At 52.9% G+C, this 23,982-nt stretch overlaps 1 protein-coding gene across 4 annotated transcripts in view; it reads right to left on the bottom strand.

Moving 5' to 3' along the window:
- Positions 1–23,982, bottom strand: part of ANO1 (anoctamin 1) — a 110,086-nt gene that overhangs the window by 31,668 nt on the left and 54,436 nt on the right. For 2 of the 4 annotated variants that reach the window (XM_055356009.2, XM_055356007.2), the window contains exons 13-16: positions 8,069–8,151; positions 4,745–4,816; positions 1,881–1,958; positions 850–924 (exon numbers count right to left, since the gene is read on the bottom strand). In XM_055356009.2, coding sequence (XP_055211984.1) covers positions 850–924; positions 1,881–1,958; positions 4,745–4,816; positions 8,069–8,151 — 308 coding nt within the window. The remainder of the gene's footprint in view (positions 1–849; positions 925–1,880; positions 1,959–4,744; positions 4,817–8,068; positions 8,152–23,982) is intronic. The other 2 variants (XM_055356010.2, XM_055356006.2) reach the window with 1 other exon arrangement.

Here is a 23,982-nt window from a genome sequence, read left to right as displayed (position 1 = left end):
ATAGCTGGGACCACAGGCGCGCAAGACCATGCCAGCTAATTTTTGTATTTTTGGTTTTGCCATGTGGCCCAGGCTAGTCTCAAACTCCTAAGCTCAAGCAATCTTCCTGCCTCGGCGTCCCAAAGTGCTGGGAATACAGGTGTGAGCCACTGCACCCGGCCCATTTAATGGTTTTCTTAAAAAGTCTTCAGTTTCATCTTAAATGATATCTTTGAATCCCAGGCTTGAATTACTAGATACTCAAATAGTTGTGTCTCTCAAAATGAAAGCTGTGTATCAGGGACCACAGAAATCATCTCATGTACTCCCTGGCGTGTGAAGCCCCCACTGGGGGTCACTTTGGAACCCTGGTCTCTTCCCATTTTAGGGGTAGTGGTGAGTCTTCCCCACCCACTGCCCTGAGGAGATGGGGCCGGCGCACCCTGGGACCAATGGCACCACCGTGTGAAAGGCTGAATCAGGTCTTGGAGGACACCAATCGCATCCTTTTTTTTTTTTTTTTTGAGACAGAGTCTTGCTCTGTCGCCCAGGCTGGAGTGCAGTGGTGTGATCTCGGCTCCTCGCAACCTCTGCCTCCCGGGTTCAAGCAATTGTCCTGCCTCAGCCTCCTGAGTAGCTGGGACTACAGGCATGCACCACCACACCAGCTAATTTTTTGCATTTTTAGTAAGAGACGGGGTTTCACCATATTGGCCAGGCTGGTCTCGAACTCCTGACCTCAAGTGATCTGCCCGCCTTGGCCTCCCAAAGTGCTGGGATTACAGTCGTGAACCACCACGCCCGGCTGAAGCCAATCACTTCCTTGCGGTTTCCCCTGACTTCGTCTGGCCTTAACCTTCTGGAACTTACCATGAAGATGATGGAGACCAAGTTAGTGAGGTAGGCTGGGAACCGATCTCTCCATGTCAGCTTCACTTTGTCAGTCTACAACACAAAACAATGCCGGTCACTGTCTGGAACCATCACGATGAGACATGTCTGTGTGTCAGCATGGGTGCGTGTGCGTGCATGCATGGGCCCAGGGACAACTTGAACAACAAAAATACTCAGAAAAACCTCAAAAATGCCCACAGGTGATGAGCCAGTGCAAACACATAGGGTTCCAAGAAGCATTTGGGGTTTATCACCTATGTCACAGGATAACGGGAGCAAGAACCGTTTAACACTGTGATTCCTCTGTGTATAGGACATTGTAATGCCAGCTGCCTTTCTAAAGACTGTTGGACCCACGTCTGGGAGAAACCTGGACTTGGAGTCCATTTCTTCAACTAAAAGTCTCACTTCTAGGTCTAGAAGATGGAAGATGTTTTCCCAGTGCCACCCAGACCATAATAATTATTTTTCCTTTGTGGAGCAAGTTGAAACAAGCAGCTAGCACTACAAGTTAAAACGTCGTCTGCGGTGACACATGGCCTGAAGGCTCTCAGAACCCAAGGTTGGCTTGGTCTGGAGAAACCCTAGGTAGAAGCTCATCACTAATCTGGGATGTTTCAAATGGGGGTGGATTTTTCCATGGGAAAATGCATGTATTAGGTCACAGAATGCAGACAGGGGCATGACACCGGAGGCCACTCGTTCCGGGGTGGGTGGCATGCGTGTTAACGAGAAGACCAAGAAACACTTGCAGGCAATTGTGACAAGCACGTTTCACGAGCTCCAAATCAAGCCAGAGCCCCACCCCCGTCCCCGCCACCGCAGACCCACCATAGCCATGCAGTGCCATCGCAACACGCCAGGCTCACTGGGTGCCGAAGGAAGACAGAGAAACACGGATGTGAATGTTAAAAAAAAAATACAACAGTTTGTTGAGGAAAAACACAATCGACTTTGATTGCCTGCAAACAGTCAAGACGCGCGCTGCCCGCAAAATAGAAAAGTACCAATTTCACCCCCGCCATGGCTGTCTTAACCCTCTGCTTCCATTTGTTTGTTGACTCCTCTGGAATATGCCGGCGCTTCTGAGGGCGGGTGGGGGAAAGAGAGCACCGTGCGGTGAAGCGGGAGGCGGCTCCGCAGACCGCGGGGCCCAGGGAACCGTCCCCATCTTGGCAGCAGGCTGGCCCCTCCTGGTGCGGGCCGTAAGCTCACTGCCAAGGCTGACTCGGGTTCTGGGCGTTTTAAACAAGTAAGAGACGGCAGAGACCCACGTTCGGAAAGAACATCTGTAACAAAGGTGGTGGAGACGGGAGAGACTCCAGCACGCACCCTCCACTGGACCGCGTCATGCCCCATCTCACAGATGGTGGATGGATTCCAGCAGGAAGTAGTGGCCAAAGGCGCAGGTCACCACCAGCATCTTATGACAGCAAGAAGGAAGCCACACCCAGAAGCCCAAGCTCATCCGCCAATTAGGTGGTGGGTCTCTTTCCATAAACGAATTCAGTGCCATAGCTGGAGGGAAATCAAAACCGCAGAGCAGCCACTGGGAGCCAAACGAAACGGAGGAGGAAATAAAGGGTACGGCCCGTCAGAAGCAGACAGGGCCTGGGGGTGCCTCTGAGCTCTGCAAAAGTAAACCCCCATGCCTCTGTTGCTTTCATGTGATCAGAGAGCCTGGGCTGAAACCAAGCCACGGGCCACAGAGGCGGAGGGACCCTGTATCCAAGAGGTGGCTTCCTTCCGGCACCTGTTGCCCAGATTCGCTGTTGTGGCTTGGTTAGGTCCCTTGCCTTAAACGGACATAGTGTGTGCCACAAAAGCCCTTTTCTGCCTCTTAGGAAGGAATTAAATACCCACCTATGCTCACTGTAAGAGGTGCGACCACACAACTACAGGGTGGGCTGTCTTGGAGGCCACAGACTGACTCCTGAGACATCTTCACCCAGGCTTGGGGGCCGGGATGCCGCCCTGAAAACACGCCGGATGCTTACAGGGCCTTAGAGATGGTGGCATCCAGGCCTTTTGCTTTCCCAGGAGGGAATGAGGGGGCGCAGAGGGCCTGAAGGGCCGGGGCAGAGGGCAGCTGGCACCCGGGCGTGCACATCCGATGTGTTAAGTCAGACAGACAGTCTCTTTATTTTAGGGCGATAACTCCTGCTTTTATAGTTGTATTCTGCACATCTTTGAGTCCTGCTCAGACCCTCAGGGGTGTTTAAAAATACATACTTCTGTCCGGGCACAGTGGCTCGCACCTGTAATCCCAGCACTTTGGGAGGCCGAGGCGGGTGGATCACCTCAGGTCAGGAGATCGAGACCATCCTGGCTAACACAGTGAAACCCCGTCTCTACTAAAAATACAAAAAATTAGCTGGGCGTGGTGGTGGGCGCCTGTAGTCCCAGCTACTCAGAAGGCTGAGGCAGGAGAATGGCGTGAACCTGGGAGGCAGAGCTTGCAGTGAGCTGAGATCGTGCCACTGCACTCCAGCCTGGGCTACAAAGCGAGACTCCATCTCAAAAAAAAAAAAAAAAAAAAAAAGACATACTTCCTTCCTGGCTATAGGAGGACCGAGCTGTACCCCAGATTCTCATTGTATTTGAAGAGCTGGGCCTTGAGAGGAGGCTTTCTAGAGCACCCACTTTACCCTCCAGATGGGATTTTGGCAACTGTAACCCCCGGCCACTTTGGACCTGTGAGCACTGTCCCCTGACACATTGACAAGGAAAGACAAACCCAGGGGTTTGTCCTGATTGGTCCCCAAGGCTGAAAGTGCAGATATGACACAAGGTCAGGACCTGTGAGAGCTCCCTCGACTGCCCTCATCCCTCCAAGGGTCAGTGCGGGCGTCTCCAGCCTCCGTTAGAGGCTGACAAGGCCAGGAGCTCCATGCCTGCTTGTCCCACATCATGTGAAAAACACTATTAAATAAACTTTGCTGGGCACGGTGGCTCACATCTGTAATCCCAGCACTTTGGGAGGCCAAGGCGGGTGGATCTCTTGGGGTCAGGAGTTCGAGACCAGCCTGGGCAACATAGTGAAACCCCGTCTCTACTAAAATACAAAAAATTAGCTGGACACAGTGGTACACGCCTGTAGTCCCAGGTACCCGGGAGGCTGAGGCATGAGAATTGCTTGAACCCGGGAGGCGGGGGTTGCAGTGAGCCGAGATCATGCCATTGCAGTCCATCCTGAGCGACAGAGAGAGACTCTGTCTCAAAAAACAAACAAACATACAAACAAACAAAGCCGGCAAGCACCTCTGGAGGTCTTCAAGAGTCCTGGCTGCACATATGACTTAATTTGAATGAGACATTTGGGGTAAAAGAAAAGCAATTATTATAAAAAGACGATGACCTCAAGAACATTGCAAAACATGTCTCACCCTCATTCTCACAGTCTGAGTGAAACAAGGAACTGGCCATTTTGCTCAGGGGTGCTGGTTTGGCAAAGGCTTCTGTTTCATTGCTCGGCATAGAACAGGAGGGGTGTACTGTGAAAAAGCTTTGAAGCTTCAAAGCCACGTGGTTCTTGTGGTTGAAATGCTGGCTAAAACTTGAGATCACCCTCAGGATAGATCATGACAAGAGATCTAGAGGAGGTTTGACAAACTATAGCCCTTTGGCCAAATCTGGCCCCCTGTCTGTTTTTGCAAATAAAGTTTTATTGGAACACACTGTGTGGAACACAGGCCCATGTGTTTACCTACTGTCTATGGCTCCTTTTGCTGCTACCATGGCAGAGTTGAGCAGCCGCAACACGGGGTTACACAGCCTACAATATTTGTTCTCTGGGCGGATCCCAGGTCTACATGGTTGATGAACACAGTGTTTTATTGCTGGGAAAGTTAACCCACAGTGGCCACCATACCTCTTTGTTTCTGGACTCTTTCTTCAGAGACTTCTCCAAGACTCTGGCTTCGTATTCAGCTCTGGGATGATCCTGTGAATGAAACCAAGTCAAGACAGAGTCCTTGTTAATTGTGAGTCTGAGCTCCTCAGCGTCAGCATACTTGGCAAATCAGTCCATGTATTAGCCTCGGGCACCCTTTGGGTCCAGTTCATAGTTGGCTGCTGAATATTTCCAGTGTAATCACCCCATTTGTGGTCTGGATAGTGACCCAGGATCATCCCGCTTGTGGGGAACCCCAGCCCATTGGGAGGGCCACTAAATCTGGCCTCTGTGTCCTCCTGGAGGTGGAGAAGCCTGTACCAGGCTGCAGTGAACACCCAGCCATGAACTGGCCCTGCGAACATTCTACGGGGGAGCTGTGGGGGTCAGAAGAGACGCAGTAAGTGTCAGCAAGCGCAGGAAGCCCAGAGGTGCCAGGCCTTGGGGAGCTCAGCGCAGGTCAGCGAAGGGTGCTGGAAGGAAAGAACAGGTTAGGAGAGACCGGAGGTGGGGAGAAAGCAGAGACCCCGCCCGCATGGAGGAACCGCGGGAACTGCGTGGTAGAAAGAGATTAGGTGCAAGAGAAGGTCCCTCTCCCAGGGAGATAGGCCGTGGGAAGATAGAGGAGCGACAAAAAGTTCCAAACCTTGACAGCCTCCTTCAGGGAACCAGAAAAGTAAAAACAAAAACACAAAGATGTCATTACTTAGGTTGTTATTTTAGAAATAGGACCTGTTCACTAAAGACAAGTTTTTTTTTTGAGATGGAGTCTTGCTCTATTAAGCAGGCTGGAGTGCAATGGCGCGATCTCGGCTCACTGCAAGCTCTGCCTCCCGGGTTCAAGTGATTCTCCTGCCTCAGCCTCCTGAGTAGCTGGGATACAGGCACCCGCCACCATGCCTGGCTAATTTTTCATATTTTTAGTAGAGACAGGGTTTCACCCTGTTAGCCAGGATGGTCTTGATCTCCTGACCTCGTGATCCACCCTCCTCGCCCTCCCAAAGTGCTGGGGTTACAGGCGTGAGCCGCCGCGCCCGGCCCTAAAGACAACTTTCTTAAGAATTAGGATGAAGGTAAATGGATACAGGTGAGCCGGGATGGGTGGGTGACCCTGGGTTCCTTTAAGGTTCACTGCTGCTTGAGGGTGACTGTGGACTGTGGCCTTTGTAGCTGTGGCCTTTCCCATGGTTTTGGAAATTCCCCAAATTTCCAAATTTCAGTGCTGGACTGAAACATCTCAGATTCAGCTAAGGCACACATGGGCCACATGATAGGACACAAGTGTCCTTCTGCTTCATTACCAAAGTCTGGGGTTCAGGCTATGTGGAGGGGCGGCCCCCGTTGCCTGAGGTTATTACTCCCAAAGGAGTCCCTGACCAGCCGCTGGGGGTGCGAGTGGCTCACTTTGGGAAATTCATTCGGGCTCCTTGGCACTGTGTGTGCCCAGTGACTTCGGTTGTCACCCCCAAAATCAAGATCCCAAGCCATTAGCGTCAGGAGATCAGGGAATGGGATCCCAAGGGGTTGAACAAAGGGGACTGGGCCTCACCGCCAACTTTCCCCAGCCACAGGGACATCACAGAAGGGACATTTGAAATTGACTTCTGAACAAGATGGTGACTGCTTTTTTTTTTCTATTTGAATCTTTCTAATTGAAACGGCAAGGGAAGAGACCACCCAGAGAGCCCCCTCCATGGACAGGGCTCTGGGCTCTGTCCCCGCTCTGCCCCGCAGAGCTGTGTGCTGTGGACAGGTTGCATTGATCTCTGTCTGGTCATTTGTGGACAGGATAATGAGATCGGCTGAGGAAGAGGGTGGAGGCTGTTGTCTGGGCAGATAAAGGTGTCGCCCAGTGGCCACTAGCTGGGCAGCCATTTATGGGGCACCGACTGTGTGCTAGGTCAGGTTCTAAGTGCTTTATATCTATTGATCCATTGAGACCCTACAAATGCCATCAAGTGAGGACACTGAGGTACAGGGATGTTAAGCAATTTGCCTGGGGTCACACAGCAAGGCTGGTGCCGAATCTGGATGGAACTCTGGCAGCCTGGCCCCAGAGGCCCGTCTTGTACCCTGTGAGCTGCTGTGCCTCTCCCAGAAAACTCTAATCCCCTTGTCTGTTGACAATATTGTCAACCCAAAGCTGGCACATTTGGCTGAAGAGTGACCCTTGGGTTCAGTCTGAGAGGGAGCAGATTGTGTGAGAAAAGACAATAGAAAAGTTAAAAAAAAATTTTTTTTTAAAGAAAAAAGGCCTTTAAAAGAAAAATATCTTTAGAAAGAAATGTCTACATTACAGTAAAAATGCATGAAAAAGTTCTTTTTTTTTAAAAGGGAGCATGTGTAGCCTGGGCAACATAACAAGAACCTGACTCTTACAAAAAAATTAAACAACTCGCCAGGCATGGTTGTGTGTGTCTGTAGCCCCAGCTACTTGGGAGGCTGAAATGGGAGGAGGGCTTGAGCCCGGGAGGTCAAGGCTGCAGTGAGCTATGATCATGCCATTGCACCGCAGTTTAGGTGACAGAGGGAGACCCTGTCTCCCAAAAAGGGGGGAGCATGTTTTATAAAATTAAATAGTGGTCAGCGTGGTTGCACCTTACAGCGCATGCATGAGGTCGCCTCTGTTGTGCACCAAGGCTAATTGTGGGGACTGTTACTCCTTTTCATTCCCACCTACCCTGAAGGGAATTCCTGCTGGACTTGGGATCCCTGGGAGTATGGTTCACCTGGCATCCCAGGGGCCACGTAATATTGAATGTCCCTCTCTCTGGAGTATGAAGATGCCCAACACTGGCTTTCCCTCTATGTTAGTAAAGGATCTGTTCCCTCTTGTCAGCCACGCCCAGCTGCAGGCACAGAGCTGGCTCCGGGGAACGTGGGTTTGGCACCCGGGGAGGCAGATGCTCACGGCCACTTTTGGAGACCCATGGGCAGTGTCCATTTCCTCTCCACCCCCACGGGTGGTGCCGACAGCCCGGGCAGCCCCCAGACGCGATGAGGTCAGTGTGGTGAGCCCTGGCATGTGCCTGAGACCACGCTGGTGGCTGGGTGTCCATGTGAGCATGGGGATGAAAACACTTCAGCAGACAGGGAGTGGTCACTTTGGCCATGGAGGGTGTTCGGAACGCCAGGGTGTTGAGTGGCGAGGCAGGCAGGGGGCGGGGGACGGGGGGCGGCCTTGCCTCAGCTTGGACCAGAAGTGCTTTCTGACCTCGGGCCTCCGTGTAAGTCCCAAGGAGGTCCTGGGGTAGGGGGAACGTGGGGGAAGGGCGTGATATGCACGGCGGCAAACCCACTGACCTCCTCCTCCTCAAAGCCCGTGAGGTCCCAGCGGTAGTTGAGTCGCATCTGTTTCCGCTTCCAGTGCTCCATGAAGGTGGCAGCTGCGGGCAGGGGCAAAACCAGAGTCTCTGATGACATAAAGGCATTTTTTTTTTTTTTTTTTAGACAGAGTTTTGCTCTTGTTGCCCAGGCTGTAGTGCAATGGCGCAATCTCCACCCACTGCAATCTTGCCTCCTGGGTTCAAGCGATTCTCCTTCCTCAGCCTCCCGAGTAGCTGGGATTACAGGCATGTGCCACCACACCCAGCTAATCTTTGTATTTTTAGTAGAGACAGGGTTTCACCATGTTGGCCAGGCTGGTCTCGAACTCCTGACCTCAGGTGATCCACCTGCCTTGGCCTCCCGAAGTGTGGGGACTACAGGTGTGAGCCACCGCGCCCAGCCAAGGCATTCTTTTCTTTATCAGTGTTTGGTGAGTGAGGGTGATGTACTGGGCTGAGAACTTCATGTGAATTCACGTGTTCAGCCCTCCCGCCAATCCTGTGAGGCAAGAGCTGTCATTCTCCCGTTTTACAGATGAGGAAACTGAGGCATAGGACACTCAAGTCCCGACCGAGGTTACCCAGCTAGTCAGTGAGGGACGGGCAACATGGTCTGAGAGCCCGTGCCTCAACCATCCTCCCCCATTGCTCTCGGGGGGCCCCGGTTCGGAGGTCAGGAGGAACGAGGGTTGAGCCCAGGCCACTCACTCACTCGGGCTTCAAACCACCCCAGGGGTCTGCCTGCTGAACCGCACTGGCAGCTGCTGCATTCAGCTTCATATTCCCAACAGACAGGGCATGGTTCAAATGCCGCCTCCTCCAGGAAGCCACAGATCATCCCCCTCAATGTGAGAAAAACCCAGCTCCTCTCGGGACCTTCTTCAGCCTGCATCTGTCTTGCCCGCGGTGTCAGTGCTGCCTTCCATCAGGATCCCCGTCCCGTGACTTGTGTGTGAGGCAGGGATGGGGCCTCATTCCCCTGGGCCCCCAGTTCCCAGAGGTGCCTGGGACAGACAGGTGCTCGAGTGGGCACCGAATGAGCGACTTTTGCGAGCACACAGCTTGCAAAAGGAGATGCCCTTGGCTGAACTGTTTATCCTGAACGCTTCTCCCTGCAGAAGAAAATCAGCAGAGGCTGAGGGGCAGAGGAATAGGAAGGCCACAGAGTTTCTCAGAGCTCACGATTCTCGAGCTGTTCCCTGCCAGGCACTGCTGGGAGCTGGTCAATCTACAGACCCTTCCAGGACAGGGCCGTTGACTCTGTCTGAAGATGCTTAGTACAAATTTTAGGGCAATAATACCAGAGTTCAATACCAGCCACTGAGCTCTGTAACCTTGGGCAAGTTATTTAGCCTCTCTGTGCCTCTGTTTCCTCATCCATAAAATGGTGCCCTCTAATAATCAGATTGGGAGTATCAGTGAGGAAGTATCAGTGTAATTTAAGCCTCACGGTGATCATAGGAGGTAGGCGCTATTCCCATCCCCTCCATTTTACAGAGGGGAAAACTGAGGCGCAGAGGGATCAAATGGCTTATCCGAGAAGCAGCAGCACTGACGTGCAAATAAAATGGGCTGTGCGACGGTGACTGTGCAGAATGAATTCACAAATGTGGCCCTTAACTGAAGGCAGCGTGTGGCAGGAAAGAACGAAAGTCATGGGTGTGAACCTGGTTCAGAGGTCGTGAGTCTATGCATAACACATCCCATTCCCATTAAGGCGAGGTGTGAATAGGACTTCCGAGGATGCACGGGTTTGTCTAGGATGGCTACTGTATCGGCCGGCCCAGCCTGGAAATAGGAACCCCCCGCCGACCCCAGGTCTTTTCATAGCGGAGTAACTTAATCCTGAGACTTGCTCGCACAGACAATGGAAAAGCTGAGAAGCCACACGGGGGATGGTGGGACCACCCAGAGATGACCCACAGCAGGAGCTGGCATCCGTTTCAGGATGGCAGGACAGTAGGAGGTGCTCAGCGCCAATGCTGGAGCCAGAAATTGGAGCTGCCCAGAAGAAGCTGGGATCACAGAGGAAGGGCTTCCCAGGGGAAGTCAGAGTCTGGAGAAGACACAGTCATTGCTGGGGATGTCCCAGGAAGTGGAGGGAGATGGGGAGCAATATCTCTGCTGCTCCCTTCCTCCCGCCTTCTGATTTCCCAAAAGGGCTTCCCACTGGCTGAACCTACTGGGAAGAGGGAGAGCCAGGAGCCTGGGGAACGCGCCTCCCCATGATGCAGAGCTGAGCAGGTGCGGGAATGGCTATCGCTGAAACACCTGCTGGAAACCCAGCCACTCAGCAGACACGCATTGAGCACCATGGCTGGTGAGGAGGGCCACAGGGGGCCCAGCAGGAGGCCCCCAACCCCCAGGGCCCCTGACCCTCAGGAGGCAGATGGTGGGAGCGGCCTGTCTGCGGTGGGCACCCTCCCCAGGAGGCAATGCGGGGCGGTCTCTGCCTCTTTGAAGATGTCCTTTGGCCCCTGTATATGCTCTGGAGCAGTGGAGGAGGCCAGCCATTCCCTGGTCTCTGCCTGGTCTGCAAGGCCCCCGATGGCTCCTCCGCTGTGTGTGAAAGCTGCCTCTTTCTGTCCTCCTCTGCCCGCCCAGGGCAACAACGCCCTTTTACAATGCTTTTTGGGGCCGAGCACTGCCCGGGAGGGCTGGCTCCATGCACACCTGCAGAGTTGGCCTGTTTACCTGCTGTGATGGTTTGTACTGAGTGTCAACTTGATTGGATTGAAGGATGCAAAGTATTGTTTCTGGGTGTGTCTGTGAAGGTGTTGCTACAGGAGATTAACATTTGAGTCAGTGGAGGGGGAGAGGCAGACCCACCCTTCATCTGGGTGGGCACCATCCCCTCTGCTGCCAGTGTGGCTAGAAAAAGCAGGCAGGGGAAGGTGGAAGAGCAGACTTGCTGAGTCTTCCGGCCTTCATCTTTCTCCCATGTTGGATGCTTCCTGCCCTTGAACATCAGACTCTGAGTTCTTCAGCTTTCGGGCTCTTGGACTTACACTGGTGGTTTGTCGGGGGCTCTCACGCCTTCAACCATAGACTGAAGGCTGCACTGTCGGCTTTCCTACTTTTGGGGTTTTGGGACTCAGACTGATCCACTACTGGTTTCCCTTCTCCTCCACTTGCAGACAGCCTATTGTGGGGCTTGACCTTGTGATTGTGTGAGTAGTCGATTCTCCTGAATAAACTCCCTTTCATATGTACAATATCCTATTAGTTCTGTCCTTCCAGAGAACCCTGACTCACACACCTTCCCTGTCCCGGCCTCCCCAGCTCCTCCTCTTTCCCAGACTTGGCCTCCATTATGACACTCACCCCACTACCGCCCCGGCTCGCCCTCTCTGCACTGGCCAGCTTGCAGCATAACAACAGTCACCAGTTCACGAGGATGTATCCGTGCACTAGCATTTTACAGATATCAGTCAATCTCATCCTCACAACGACTGCAGGTAGGAAGGAGGATTCCCGTTCATAGATTTACAAAGTGGAGACCATTTACAAAACTGAGATTCAGAGGCCCGAGTGCTGTGCCCAAGGTCAGCTGCAGGGGAGCAGCAGCCATTGGATTTGAACCTCATTCTCTTTGACTCCAGAGTCTTCACAGAACCACGATACTGGACCAACTCTCTGTGCAGATATTTAACTTTCCTTAAGGAAATAATAGCTGTAGCGTCACAAATCTGATTATTAAAGCATACCATCTTATGGATGAGGAAATGGGGGCACAGAGAGGTTAAGTAACTTGCCTAAGGTCACAGAGCTTGGTGGCTGGTATTGAACCTTGGTATTCTTTCTTTCTTTTTTTTTTTTGAGAAGGAGCCTCTCTCCATTACCCAGGCTGGAGTGCAGTGGTGTGATCTCAGCTCACTGCAACGTCTGCCTCCTGAGTTCAAGTAATTCTCCAGCCTCAGCCTCCCAAGTAGCTGGGACTACAGGTGCATGCCACCACGCTCGGCTAATTTTTGTAGTTTTAGTAGAGACAGGGTTTCACCGTATTGGCCAGGCTGGTCTTGAACTCCTGGCCTCACGTGATCTGCCTGCCTCGGCCTCCCAAAGTGCTGGGATTACATTTATGAGCCACTGCACCCGGCATTGAACCGTGGTATTCTTGCTCTAAAATTTGTACTGTGTCTTCAGGTAGAAGCAAAGGCCCTGTCCTGGAGGTGTCTGTAGATTGGCCAGGACCCAGACTGGAGCCTAGAATGTAACCTGGTGGCTGGGGGTGGGGCAGAGGGTGAAGATGTTACAAAGATGTGGCTTGTTTGGCTCAGACACGTTTAAAAAATAGACATTTGACATAAAAATTATGCGTTTCCTGCTTCTCCTTTAAAAGCCAGAAGCATTGGCAGCGGAAGGCTGGAGCTGAGCAATGATCATCCCTTTGTCAAAACTTGGGCATACCTTTCCATTTGGCCACAGACCCCACCATGCCCTATTGTCTGGCTTTTGTGGGCAGTGAGCGTGGGGGTGGAGCTGTGGAGTCCAGGCTTCACCAGCAGGAAAGGAATGTGAAGGCTCGTGCTGCGCCTGGTGGCCAGTCCTCAAAGCTGGCATTGTGAGCAGTGTGAAGAACCACCTTCTAGTGGAGTGAGCGAAGGCAGGAAGAACCCTGAGCTCCATCCTCCTCAAGTAATTCTCCTGCTCCTGAGCCCTCCCTCCTCACCCATGCGAGTTCCGATTCCTGCCAATCCTGGTCCGAGGCTCCCAATCCTGGTCCTCCTTGCCAATGTGCCAACCACCTCATACAAATGTTGTATAATACCCAGCTGCTGCCAGGCGGTGGACACGGTGCTTTCCCACGCCTGATCCCCTCGGATCCTGTCCCGGCCCCCTCCACGCAGGGACGACGCACTCCATTTTATAGACACATAGCTGAGGTTCCGAGACATCAAGTAAGGGCAGAAACCTGGACCCAGGTCTTCTGATGCCCAGATAGGCTGGCATTAGGGACGGGGCTTCCCACCCACATGAGTGTACAATGAAGAAACAGCCTTGAGTGCAGCAGCCTTACAAGGTGACCAAAGGGACAAGCCCATCCCCCTGAAATCTGGAGCCCAGGAGTCACCACAGCACACAGCACAGAGGGTGGCAGCGAGTGAGAAGCCAGGCCTGGCGGGAGCGGGGGTTGGGCTACGGTCCCTTCCCACATTGATTTTCACAGCACAGAGTCACACAAACTCCTCATAGAGGCGTCCAGAGGCAGCAGTTGAGCGAAAGACTCTAGGTCTACATGGGATCTCATCGGGGTGAGCGTGAGCAGCTGACCACACTGCTGCCAACCTCAGTCTCCACATCTGAGAAATGGGCTTGTTACCAGTGCCTGCCTGAGAGGGTCTATCACAGGGTGTCCCTGACTTCATCCACAAGCAGTGCTCAGGGCAGGGCCCGCATCTCTAAGGGCTTGACAGAGGACTGCTCTTATGGCCCAGCTCGGTCGCAGGGATCTCCACGTGTCCCCTTGAGAGGCTCAGCACAGGACAGAGGCTACATTTTGTACCACCCCATTTGTATAAAATACCCAGAATATTCATGGTAAATATACATAAATAAATATAAATATTTATGGTAAATTTTTATGTAGCTGCTCTGGAGCAGTGGAGGAGCCCAGCCCCCCTGAAATCTGAATCCATTGATTCAGGTAAATCCAGAGAGACAGAAAGCAGATTGGTAGTTGCCAGGGGCTGGGGTTGGGGGAAAGGGGGACCGACTGCTTCATGGGGATAGGGTTTCCCTTTGAGGTCATGAAAATGTTCTGGAATTAGACAGAGGCGTGGGTGCATAACATGTGCTAAATGCCACTGAATGGTGCACCTAAAATGGTTAATTTTATGTTGTGTGAATTTCACTGCAATTTACAAAAAGCTAGTGATAGAATGATGAGCGTAGATTCCCCTTATGTGTTAATGTGCACCTGCCACATCTTGGAGGAATCACAGGAGAATGGGCCAGAGGGACACACACGTGTGGTTACCTGTGGCAGGGGGCAATCTGTCCATTTCATCCGGGATTTCTCAGTGTGGGTCTGGGAATCTGGGGTGTTTCCGAATCTCCCCAGGGAGCTTGTTAAAATGCAGATGTCTGACCTACAGAGTCACCCAGGGTCCCCGGAATCTGCATTCTGAACAAGCTCCGTAGGCTGCCAGCAGGCATCTGGAAGTACCGACCCCTCCGTCTTTCTGCTGTCCTTCTCCAACCATTCCCCCATCCATCAGATTAGCTGCCTTTCCTCCCAGGCTGCATCCCACCCCGCCTCAACTTATCCCAATGTCTGTACTACTCAGGCTTCACTCCAATTTCCCTAATTCCGCGGCACCTCCTTAGCTGGCTGGCGGACTCCCTATCTGAGCTCTCTCTCCCCTGAGATGCTGTTGCCCAAACCAGGGCACAATCTCAGGTGCTTCATCTGACGCTCTCTTGGTTCCCCTGAGCGAGCTAAGCAACCCACTCTGTAGCTGCCCAGTGGACAGCCCCATCTCCCCAGTGAGATCCATGCTCCTCACGGGCAGGGGTCACGTCTTCCAAGCCTCTGCCCTCCACCAGCTCTGGGAAGTAGGCAGGACACAGTCACACATGACCACAGAGCAGGGGTGTATCCTGCTAGGACTGTGCATGTGGGGTCCCTATCCATTCCCCTTCTTGAAATGTGACCCCCTGCTCTGGCCTGACTTGCATCCCCCCAAATTCACATGGAAGCCCTGACCCCCCAGGTGATGATATTTGAAGATGGGGCCTTTGGGGGTTGATCGGGTTTAGCTGAGGTCATGAGGGTGGGGTCCCCGTGATGGGATTTGTGCCCTTGGAAGAGGAGACAGCAGAGAACGGGCTTCCTGTCTCTCCCTTTGCCACCTGAGGACACAGGGAGAAGGTGGCTGTCTTAAAGCCAAGGCGTGGGCCAAATCAGCTGGCACCTTGATCTTGGACTTCTCCATACTCAGAACTGTGGGAAATGCATGCCTGTTGTTGCAGGCACCTGTCCGTGGTATTTGGTTATGGCAGCTGGAGCAGACTAAGACACCCACCCCCTGGGAATAGAAACCACCCTTTGCTAACCTCCAGTTCCCGAGAAGTGGAATGTTTGCTTAGTGCAGACTCCATTTCCATGAACTAGAGGTTAGAGAGGGGTCTCCTGGGGAGTGGCGGGGCGGGGGCAGGGCTCTGGTCCTGCACGAGAGTGCTCAGCAGAGATGGGTGGGACACAAAGGCCTCCAGCCTTCCCTTTCGCTCTGAGTCACCAGGCACCCTACCTATTTATCCCTGGAACAAGTTTAGTTCCCGCAGATGATCACAGTGCATCTCCTTCGTCCCCACCTAGCTGGGAGTGACTCAGCTGGGTGACTTGTCAACTCCATGTAAAATCTCAGGCCCAGCCCCTGGGAGGAGTTCCAGTTCCATCTCTGACATTTCATTAAAGTTGGGACCATCTTTCTCTGGCTTTTTGCAGCCAGGCTCAAATCAGATAAACTCCTTTGTTCTTCGTGGAACTGACAAGCAGTTAAAACCCCATTATTATGCTATAATTTCAGAAAATGGATCCAAGTGAATAGCTAAATAGGGCTCAAGGCTGCTTAATGAGACATCTTATTTGAGGCTTTCAAATGTCAGAAATTCCAGACAGAAGCAAGCTGAAGTCTCTGGGACCAACGTGTCAGCTCCAGGAAAGCTGGACCCCACGGTGCAGTGGAAGCAAAGATTAAAACAGCAAGCTGGAGGTGATTCATCCACCGTGAATACGGACCCCCACACCCCGGCGGGCGGGTGGCCACGACCAGGCTCCCGGCTGCCAGGCAGTAACAGGTTTCTGTCTCTTTGCCATTGTAGGAGCAGAAATGTGAACAGCTGGAGGCCGGAAAAGAAAAGACACAAGCGGAGAAGAAACACCAGAGGAAAAATAATCCCTTAGAGGGTAAAGAACAAATAATTGAATAAGGGATTAAAAAACACACAAGGAGAGATCCCTGGTAATTGCCCTTGACAGCCAGTGTGAAAAGGGCCCAGGATGAGGGCTTTGTCCCTCCCCTCTCCGCTCACACCTCTCAGCCGCAGTGGGTTCTTTCCTGTTGCTCCTGTCTTGATTTAGAATAAGCTCCTTTTCTCTAAAGCAAATGCTTCGTGGGAGTGGCCTGGCTTTTTTGTGAATTCCCCCCGCCCCCGCTCAAAATGGGAGCGTGCAGACGGAACTTGTACTTGACTCTATTTGACAGTCGGGGCACATTTGTTGTCTCCCAGGGCTGAAGTGGAGCTAGGGAGGGCTGAGACAAGCAGCAAAGCCTCCCGCGGGGTCAGCAGGCACAGAGTCCCCCACTCCCAGAGTCGGGGGAATGTAGCCATCTGCTAGGAAGGGGCTGGCCCGCAGCTCTTGGGGCGCAAGGCACTAGGTGTGCAGTGAAGAACTGCAAAACAGGCAAGCTGGCTTCTCGAAACAGGGCCACCAAATGAATGGCCACAGCCCATGGGGGCCAGCGCGCTCAGTAGCACTACGCCTACATGTCCCCTGCTACTGGCTTACGGTACATTCCTGCTACCCCAAGAGGGCCCTGGATGAGGGAACGTTTGGACAGAGAGGTGGGACCAGGGCACGTGCTGAAACCTTGGAGGCAGATGGGCCGGGGTGCGCATCTGAGACGTCTGTTAGGGACCTGTTAGCTGTGTGATTTTGGGCAAGTCGCTTACCCTCTCTGTGCTTCTATCAGAGGCATTCCAACCAGAGCGACTCCATCTTGAGTGAGGACTAGGAAAAATGAGGCTGGGGCTTGCTGGGCTGTATTCCCAGAAAGTGAGGCATTCCCAGCCTCTAGATGTTTACGTTAAGGGAACAGATTGATAACGTTTACTAAACAGACCCAGACTCAGGAATGTCCTGATATCCCGACATGTTGAGAACAAAAGCATTCCTAATTTTGCTTTAGAGATAATAATATTGATTCTTGCAAAATATAGTAATTAAGACAATTAATCCTTTATCACAAACCCTCATAGCAGAGTGTATCTCCTCATGATTTTCTGTTATCCTCTATATAAACAAGCACTGTACCTAGGGTAGGCACGGTCGTCCTCTTACTTTCGGAATGCTCTATTCTGTAGCCATTCTTTCACTCCTTTACTTTCTTTCTTTCTTCTTCTTCTTTTTTTTTTTCCTTGAGACAGAGTCTTGCTCTTGTCACCCAGGCTGGAGTGCAATGGTGTGATCTTGGCTCACTGCAACCTCCGCCTCCTGGGTTCAAACGATTATCCTGCCTCAGCCTCCTGAGTAGCTGGGATTACAGGTACCTGCCACCACGCTCGACTAATTTTTTGTATTTTTAGTAGAGAGGGGGTTTCACCATGTTGGCCAGGCTGGTCTTGTACTCGTGACCTCAGGTGATCCACCTACCTTGGCCTCCCAAAGTGCTGAGATTATAGATGTGAGTCACTGAGCCCGGCCACTCCTTTACTTTCTTAATAAACTTGCTTTCACTTTAGACTGTGGACTCACCCTGAATTCTTTCTTGTGTGAGATCCAAAAACCCTCTCCTGGGGTGTGGCTCAAGACCCCTTTCTGGGAAAACTTTAGCGTCTTCAACAGAGAAAAGAACAGAGCCTTGGTCTGCTGTGGGGTTACAGAGAGAGCCGGTGCAGAGCCCTTAGCCCGGGGCCTGGCATGGAGGCAGTCCTCAGCACAGCTCCCAAAGGGAAGGAGGTGTATTTTTGTGGAGTCAGACAGGGAAACTACTCTAGGTGAGAGAAAAACTTGGAGGTAATCCAGTCAGGAACAAGCAAGGCACGCGTTCAGCACACACGCCAGCCAGAGCCAGTTAGTAATGCCCGCGGAGTAGGGCCTAGAGTCAGGTATTTGGGGCTCAAGATGGAGACTTCTTAAATAACTTGAAACAGAAGTACCATTTAACTCAGCAATGCCATTACTGGGTATATGCCCAAAGGAATATCAATTGTTCTACCATAGACACATGTATGCATATGTTTACTACAGCATTACTTATGAGAGCAAAGACATGGAATCAACAAAGATGCCCATCAATGGTTAACTGGGTAAAGAATATTTGGTGCAGGCCAGGCGTGGTGGCTCACATCTGTAATCCCAGCACTTTGGGAGGCCGAGGTGGGCAGATCACCTGAGGTCAGGAGTTCGAGACCAGCCTGGCCAACATGGTGAAACCCCGTCTCTCCTAAAAATACAAAAATTAGCTGGGCGTGGTGGCGGGTGGCTATAATCCCAGCTACTCGGGAGGCTGAGGCAGGAGAATTGCTTGAACATGGGAGGCGGAGGTTGCAGTGAGCTGAGATCACGCCACTGCACTCCAGCCTGGACAACAAGAGCGAAACACCGTCTCTACTAAAAATAGAAAAATTAGCCAGGCATGGTGGCGGGTGCCTGTAATGCCAGCTACTCAGGAGGCTGAGGCAGGAGAATCACTTGAACATGGGAGGTAGAGTTTGCAGTGAGCCAAGATCGTGCCACCGCACTCCAGCCTGGGCGACAGACACTCTGTCTCAAGATAAAAAATAAAAAAGAATATGTGGTCCGTATACACCAGGGAACACTACGCAGTCATAAAAAGAAGGCCTTTGCAGCAACATGGATGGAGCTAGAGACCATTAGCCTAAGCAGACTAAACTAATGCAGGAACAGAAAACCAAATGCCACATGTTCTCACCTTTAAGTGGGAGCTAAACATTGAGTACACAGGGACACAAAGCAGGGGACAGGAGACACCGAGGCCTACTCGAGGGTGGAGGGTGGGAGGAGGGTGAGGATGGAAAAACTATCTGTCGGGTACTGTGCTGGTTATCTGGGTGACAAAATAACCTGTACACCAAACCAACGGCACACAGTTTACCCATGTAACAGATCAGCACATGTCACCTCTGCGCCTAAAATAAAAGTTGGAAAGAAAAAAAAAACTGCAACTAAAAAAAAAAAGCTATGAAAAAGTATTTGGGGCTCAGAAACCAGAATTCTGGGGTTCAAGCCCTGCTTACCAGCGGGTGTAAGTTTGGGAAGGTTGCCCTAGTTTGTTCATCTGCCAGATGGGGTCATAGAGCTATTTACCTCCTTCAGGGGGAGTTAGTGAGTCAGCACGCGGGAGATGCTCATGACAGTGCCTGGCACAAAATAAGGCTCACCTACCTTCAGCTGTGATTCTTTTCTTTTTCTTTTCTTTTCTTTTTTCTTTTTTTTTTTTGAGACGGACTTTCACTCTTTTTGCCCAGGCTGGAGTGCAATGGCGTGATCTTGGCTCACTGCAACCTCCGCCTCCTGGGTTCAAGCGATTCTCCTGCCTCAGTCTCCTGAGATTACAGGTGTGAGCCACTGCGCCCAGCCTTTTTTTTTTTTTTTTTTTTTTTTTTTTCTAAGATGGAATTTCACTCTTTTTGCCCAGGCTGGAGTGTAGTGGCGTGATCTCGGCTCACTGCAACCTCTGCCTCCCGGGTTCAAGTGATTCTCCTGCCTCAGACTCCCAAGTAGCTGGGACTACAGGCGCATGCCACCATGGCCCGCTAATTTTGTATTTTTAGTAGAGATGGGGTTTCACCATGTTGGCCAGACTGGTCTTGAGCTTCTGACCTCAGGTGATCTGCCCGCCTTGGCCTCCCAAAGTGCTGGGATTACAGGCGTGAACCACCGCGCCCAGCCAGCTGTTATTCTTTTCTGAAGGAGAAGAAGTCACTGAATGGACAGAGGCCACCAAGCACAAGGTGAGAGGTTAGGTTTAAGCTCAATCTCCTAGGACCCAAGGCTATGTTTTCAAAATTTCAAAAAGCAACAGCTCACTTTTAACAGCCAGTGCAACGTAGCAACTGGCACCAGGCACAAGCCAGGCACAGCCCTAAGAACTTTGCATGCAGTGACTCCTTCCATGTTCCCAGCAACCCTGTGGGGTGGGACTGTGTCTCCGTTCTACAGATGCGAACCTGGGACCCAGAGAGTAGAAGCAAGTTCTCAGGTCACAGGGCTGGCAGGTGACAGAGCTGGGATTTGAACCTGAGCTGGGCCCCGGAGCTGGCACTGTGAACCCCTTGACTGTATCTAACCGTCCTACTACGCAGCCAAGTCAGCCTGAGTAATCCAGTGAAGCCAAACCGTCAAGTGGGACGCCAGGGCAGGCCGGGCCCCACTGGGTGGATCTTCCCAGCCTGGAGCTGGGGCACCAGGAGGCTGGGGAGTCACAGCCTCCTGGGTCATGATCAGAGAGAGGGAGACAGGGAGGGATCTGACCGGTGCTGAGGTCTCTAGGAAGGCGAGGGAGGGAAGGAACAGCAGACAGCAGTGATGGCGGGTGGGGGGGTGGGGGGTTTGGGGAGATAGTTCCAGATGGACTCAGCGTCCAGGGAGGCAGGCAGGGGCAGGCAGGGGAGAGAGGACAGGCTCAGAGAGATGTGGCTTCAGTTCCTGGCTGTGCCAATGGAGCCTCACTTTCCTCCTCTGTGAAATGGGGACAGGTTCTCCGCTGTTCGGATACAGTGTGATAAACAATGGGAGCTCTGGCACGTGTGCTTCAGCGGTGACAGACTGCTGCTGACCCTACATTTATAATTCTAAATTTACGATACATTTTGATCCCCAAATTAAAAACCAGAGCTGGGTTGTAAGCCTGGGAGTCTTCCCAATAAGCCACGTGGCCTTGGATCACACATAGACATCACCTCCCAATGCTCTGCAGTTGCCCCAGCAAGAAGTCCTCCAACCTCAGCTTGAATGCTTCCCAGCACGGGGCGCTCACCCCCTCCCTGGCCAGCCCAGCTCAGTGTGTCTCACTGCTCACCACTGGAACTCACGCCCTACACTGAGCTACGGACCCACGGCTCCCATTCTTGGCCTCCTCTGGAAAATTGAACACCTTTGTCCACGAAGAGAAACAACTGCATTTATCTCGAGGCTATGCTGATTTCTGTGCGTGTCTGTCCCCACCTGTGACTGGAATCCCGGGAAAGCAAGACCTGCCCCTCACAATGCTCTGCCCACACCCTCGTGTGGTGGAGCTGAGCGTGTCTGAGGGCGGCTTCCAGGCAAGTGCAGACGCCGACGACAGGCACCTGACCTCACCAGGAAAGGCCTCTCCTGACTCTCCCTGGGCCCTCACTTGCTCACAGAGGCTTGCAGGCCCTGGCTGAGCCTTCGAACCTCAGCAGAGGAACTCCCATCTTCCCCTAACAAACTCCAGGCAGAAGACCCAAACATGAAATCGGCCAAAGGATGATGTTCATTTAAATCAGGACTGAGGCCAGGGTGAGGCGAGGGAGGTGCTGGTGCTGCAGGTCCCATGACACTCACTCTCAGGGTCATGGGCACCTAAGACGAGATGCCAACTTCCATGCTGTACCCAGGCATCCCTCCCTTGCGCTTAAACCTCTTGACTGGTGCGGGATCCTGCAGAGGCCTGTGGGACCAAGTTTGAGAACCACAGGGGACCGACAAGCCCAGAGCTGCTGCCCCCTGGGAATCAGGCCCAGGCCTAGAGCCTCCAGCAGGGTCAGCCAGCCCTGGATGCTCTAGTCTTGGAGGGCCCACAGGCCTGGGGGCCACAGGGCTGCTAGCCAGCCCAACGCATGAGGGACCAGACCCTTGAGGGTTTCTCCCCAACCAACCAGGGTGTTGACCAATCTGCGCTGCCTGCATCCTCTCAAAGGACGACCTTGCAGCAGGAACTCCCAGAAGGAGGGAGGCCTGGGGGGAGAGGCTCGTTCTGTGGCTGCGGCACCCATGCCTGCCCAGTAGGCACTCTCACAGGTGACCTGGAAGGCGTGACTGGGTGATGCTCTGGCACGCAGAAGAAGGAATTTGCAGTGATCAGAATGCCACGTAGCACTTTGGGCTCCCAAAACAAGAGCCGCAACAGGCGCTTATCACAGAGACCTCTTATCGCCCGGCGTGTTAAGCTCGAAATGGGATCATTACAGCCCAAGACGGCTTCTTTCTTCATCCGGGCTCCTTCAGCCTCTCTCCTCCCTTCCCCCGGGAATGTGCTCTTACTGGGCATGCCTGTAATTGGAGAAGGAGAAAATGAAACACCACGTCCTTCTTTCTCTGCGGAGGAGGGAGGCCCAGTTCCGTGCACCCAGGAATTACTGGACATTTGGAGAGTCCCACAAAAGTGGGTGCCTTTGGAGTCTGCTGTAGAGAAGAACACCAGCCAGCGGCTCTCAGACGGCTGTGCCCTCCCAGATCCTAAGGTGATGCCAGGGATGGGCAGAGCATGGGGTGGAAGGACGTGGTGGCTGCTTTCTCCAGGGCCCTTAAAAGCCTTTTATTCATGGTTAAGTGTGGGAGCTGTAATTCATAACCCTGTGTGTCAGATGAGACCAGCTCGGCCAAGCCTGCCAGCGTCTCCTTAACTCATGGGAATAGCATGAGAGCTAAAACAAAGTGTGGAGTCCTTTGGAATAATCTAAAGTCTCTCTTTTCCATTGGAGGCCCTTTCTTTGGAGAAGTGGCTACAGGGAGTCTAAGGGCTGAATTCCTCCCAGGGATTTCAGCAGGGAAAGAGGAAACAGACAGATGAATTCAGGGTCCCCAGGGCCAGGGAGGGAGGGTGCCATGAGGCTCCCAATCGCTTCTCTCACACCTTCCCATAGATACCCTTCCTGGAGCTGGGCCCCCACTGTGGCACCCCTCTCTTAATCACTGCACAAGCTCCCTCTTAGACTTGCGGTCTCCGACTCGAGCATAAGACAGGAAAGCATCTTTGACACAGCAGCCGACGGCACTGGGTTCTGATTCCTCCGAGCGAGCACACTAAGTTCTTCTCAGCGTGTCCTTGCTGACCTCTCCGGATGCTCTGACACCCCTCTCACCTGGTCCCTGCACCTGGAGCTCCTGCCACAGCCCCGCACCCTTCCCATGGGGCCTTCTCTTGAAACCTACGCTGCAGCTTTTAGAGCAGCAGATACATCAGGTTTGCTTCCCGTGGTTCCCCTGGGGCCCGGCACAGTGTGGGACACACACTGCGCTCAGTACACATGGGCCGATGAGTAGCTCCCACACACCAGGCACGCGCACACTCTCATGCAGGTGGGACACATGTGCTCAGTACGCATGGCTGATGAGTACCTCCCACACACCAGGCGCACGCACACTCTCGTATAGGTTTTCTTTGGTTCTCACATGCTCCAATGTGGTAAGACGGCAGTGACCACCTATTTAGAGTAAGCTATGTGCTAAGCCTCAGCTGAGAGTTCATGTCCATTGCCTCTGATCCTCATGCAGCCTCATTCTGCAGATGAGGAAGCTCAGGTTTAGAGCAGTGAGGTGGGAACTGGCAGAGCGGGAGTCTGAGCCCTGGGGGGCTGTAGAAATGCACACGGGGCAGCAGGGCTGACCACAGTAGGCGGCACTGAACAATCTTCTAGTGGCTCAGGGGGCTCAGTGCTACAGGGGTCACACTTACTTGTGGGTCATGCTATGGACCACCTGAAATACTGTCTCAGTGGCTGCACAGGCCCAGGGGTCCCAAATGAGGAAACAGAGCTGCTGGCGACCATGTGGAGGAAGCGCTCATGAGAGCCAGGCCCTTCCAGCTGGGCACACAGCGGGTGGGGCTGCAGTGAGGTGCCTCAGGGCTGAGGCCTCTGTGGAGGGAACTCTGCTAAGGACACGGAGCTGCCCAATAAGATTCCAGGGTGAGGAGGGTCTTGAGGGTGGTGGCCGTCCACGTAGCATCTAAACGGAGAAGCTCCAACTCTCGCCCTTGCCGGCACCCATGCTCAGAGCTGGCGGCCTCTGTCCTGGGTCTCCGGAAGGGTAGGAATGAGATACAGTGGTGGTGAGCCGAGGCAAGAAGACCCGGCCCAGCTGCCCAGGCTGGAGCAGGAGCTGCAGAGGGTGGGCCAGGCCTCCCCTCCCTCACCTCACCTGATACATCCCTTGGCTCTGCTGTGCACACCCAC

The sequence above is a fragment of the Gorilla gorilla genome, chromosome 9 (genome assembly GCF_029281585.2).
Source record: "Gorilla gorilla gorilla isolate KB3781 chromosome 9, NHGRI_mGorGor1-v2.1_pri, whole genome shotgun sequence".
NCBI lineage: Eukaryota > Metazoa > Chordata > Mammalia > Primates > Hominidae > Gorilla > Gorilla gorilla.
The sequence above is the reverse complement of the archived record's forward strand: the minus strand, read 5'-3'. Positions and strand labels throughout refer to the sequence as shown.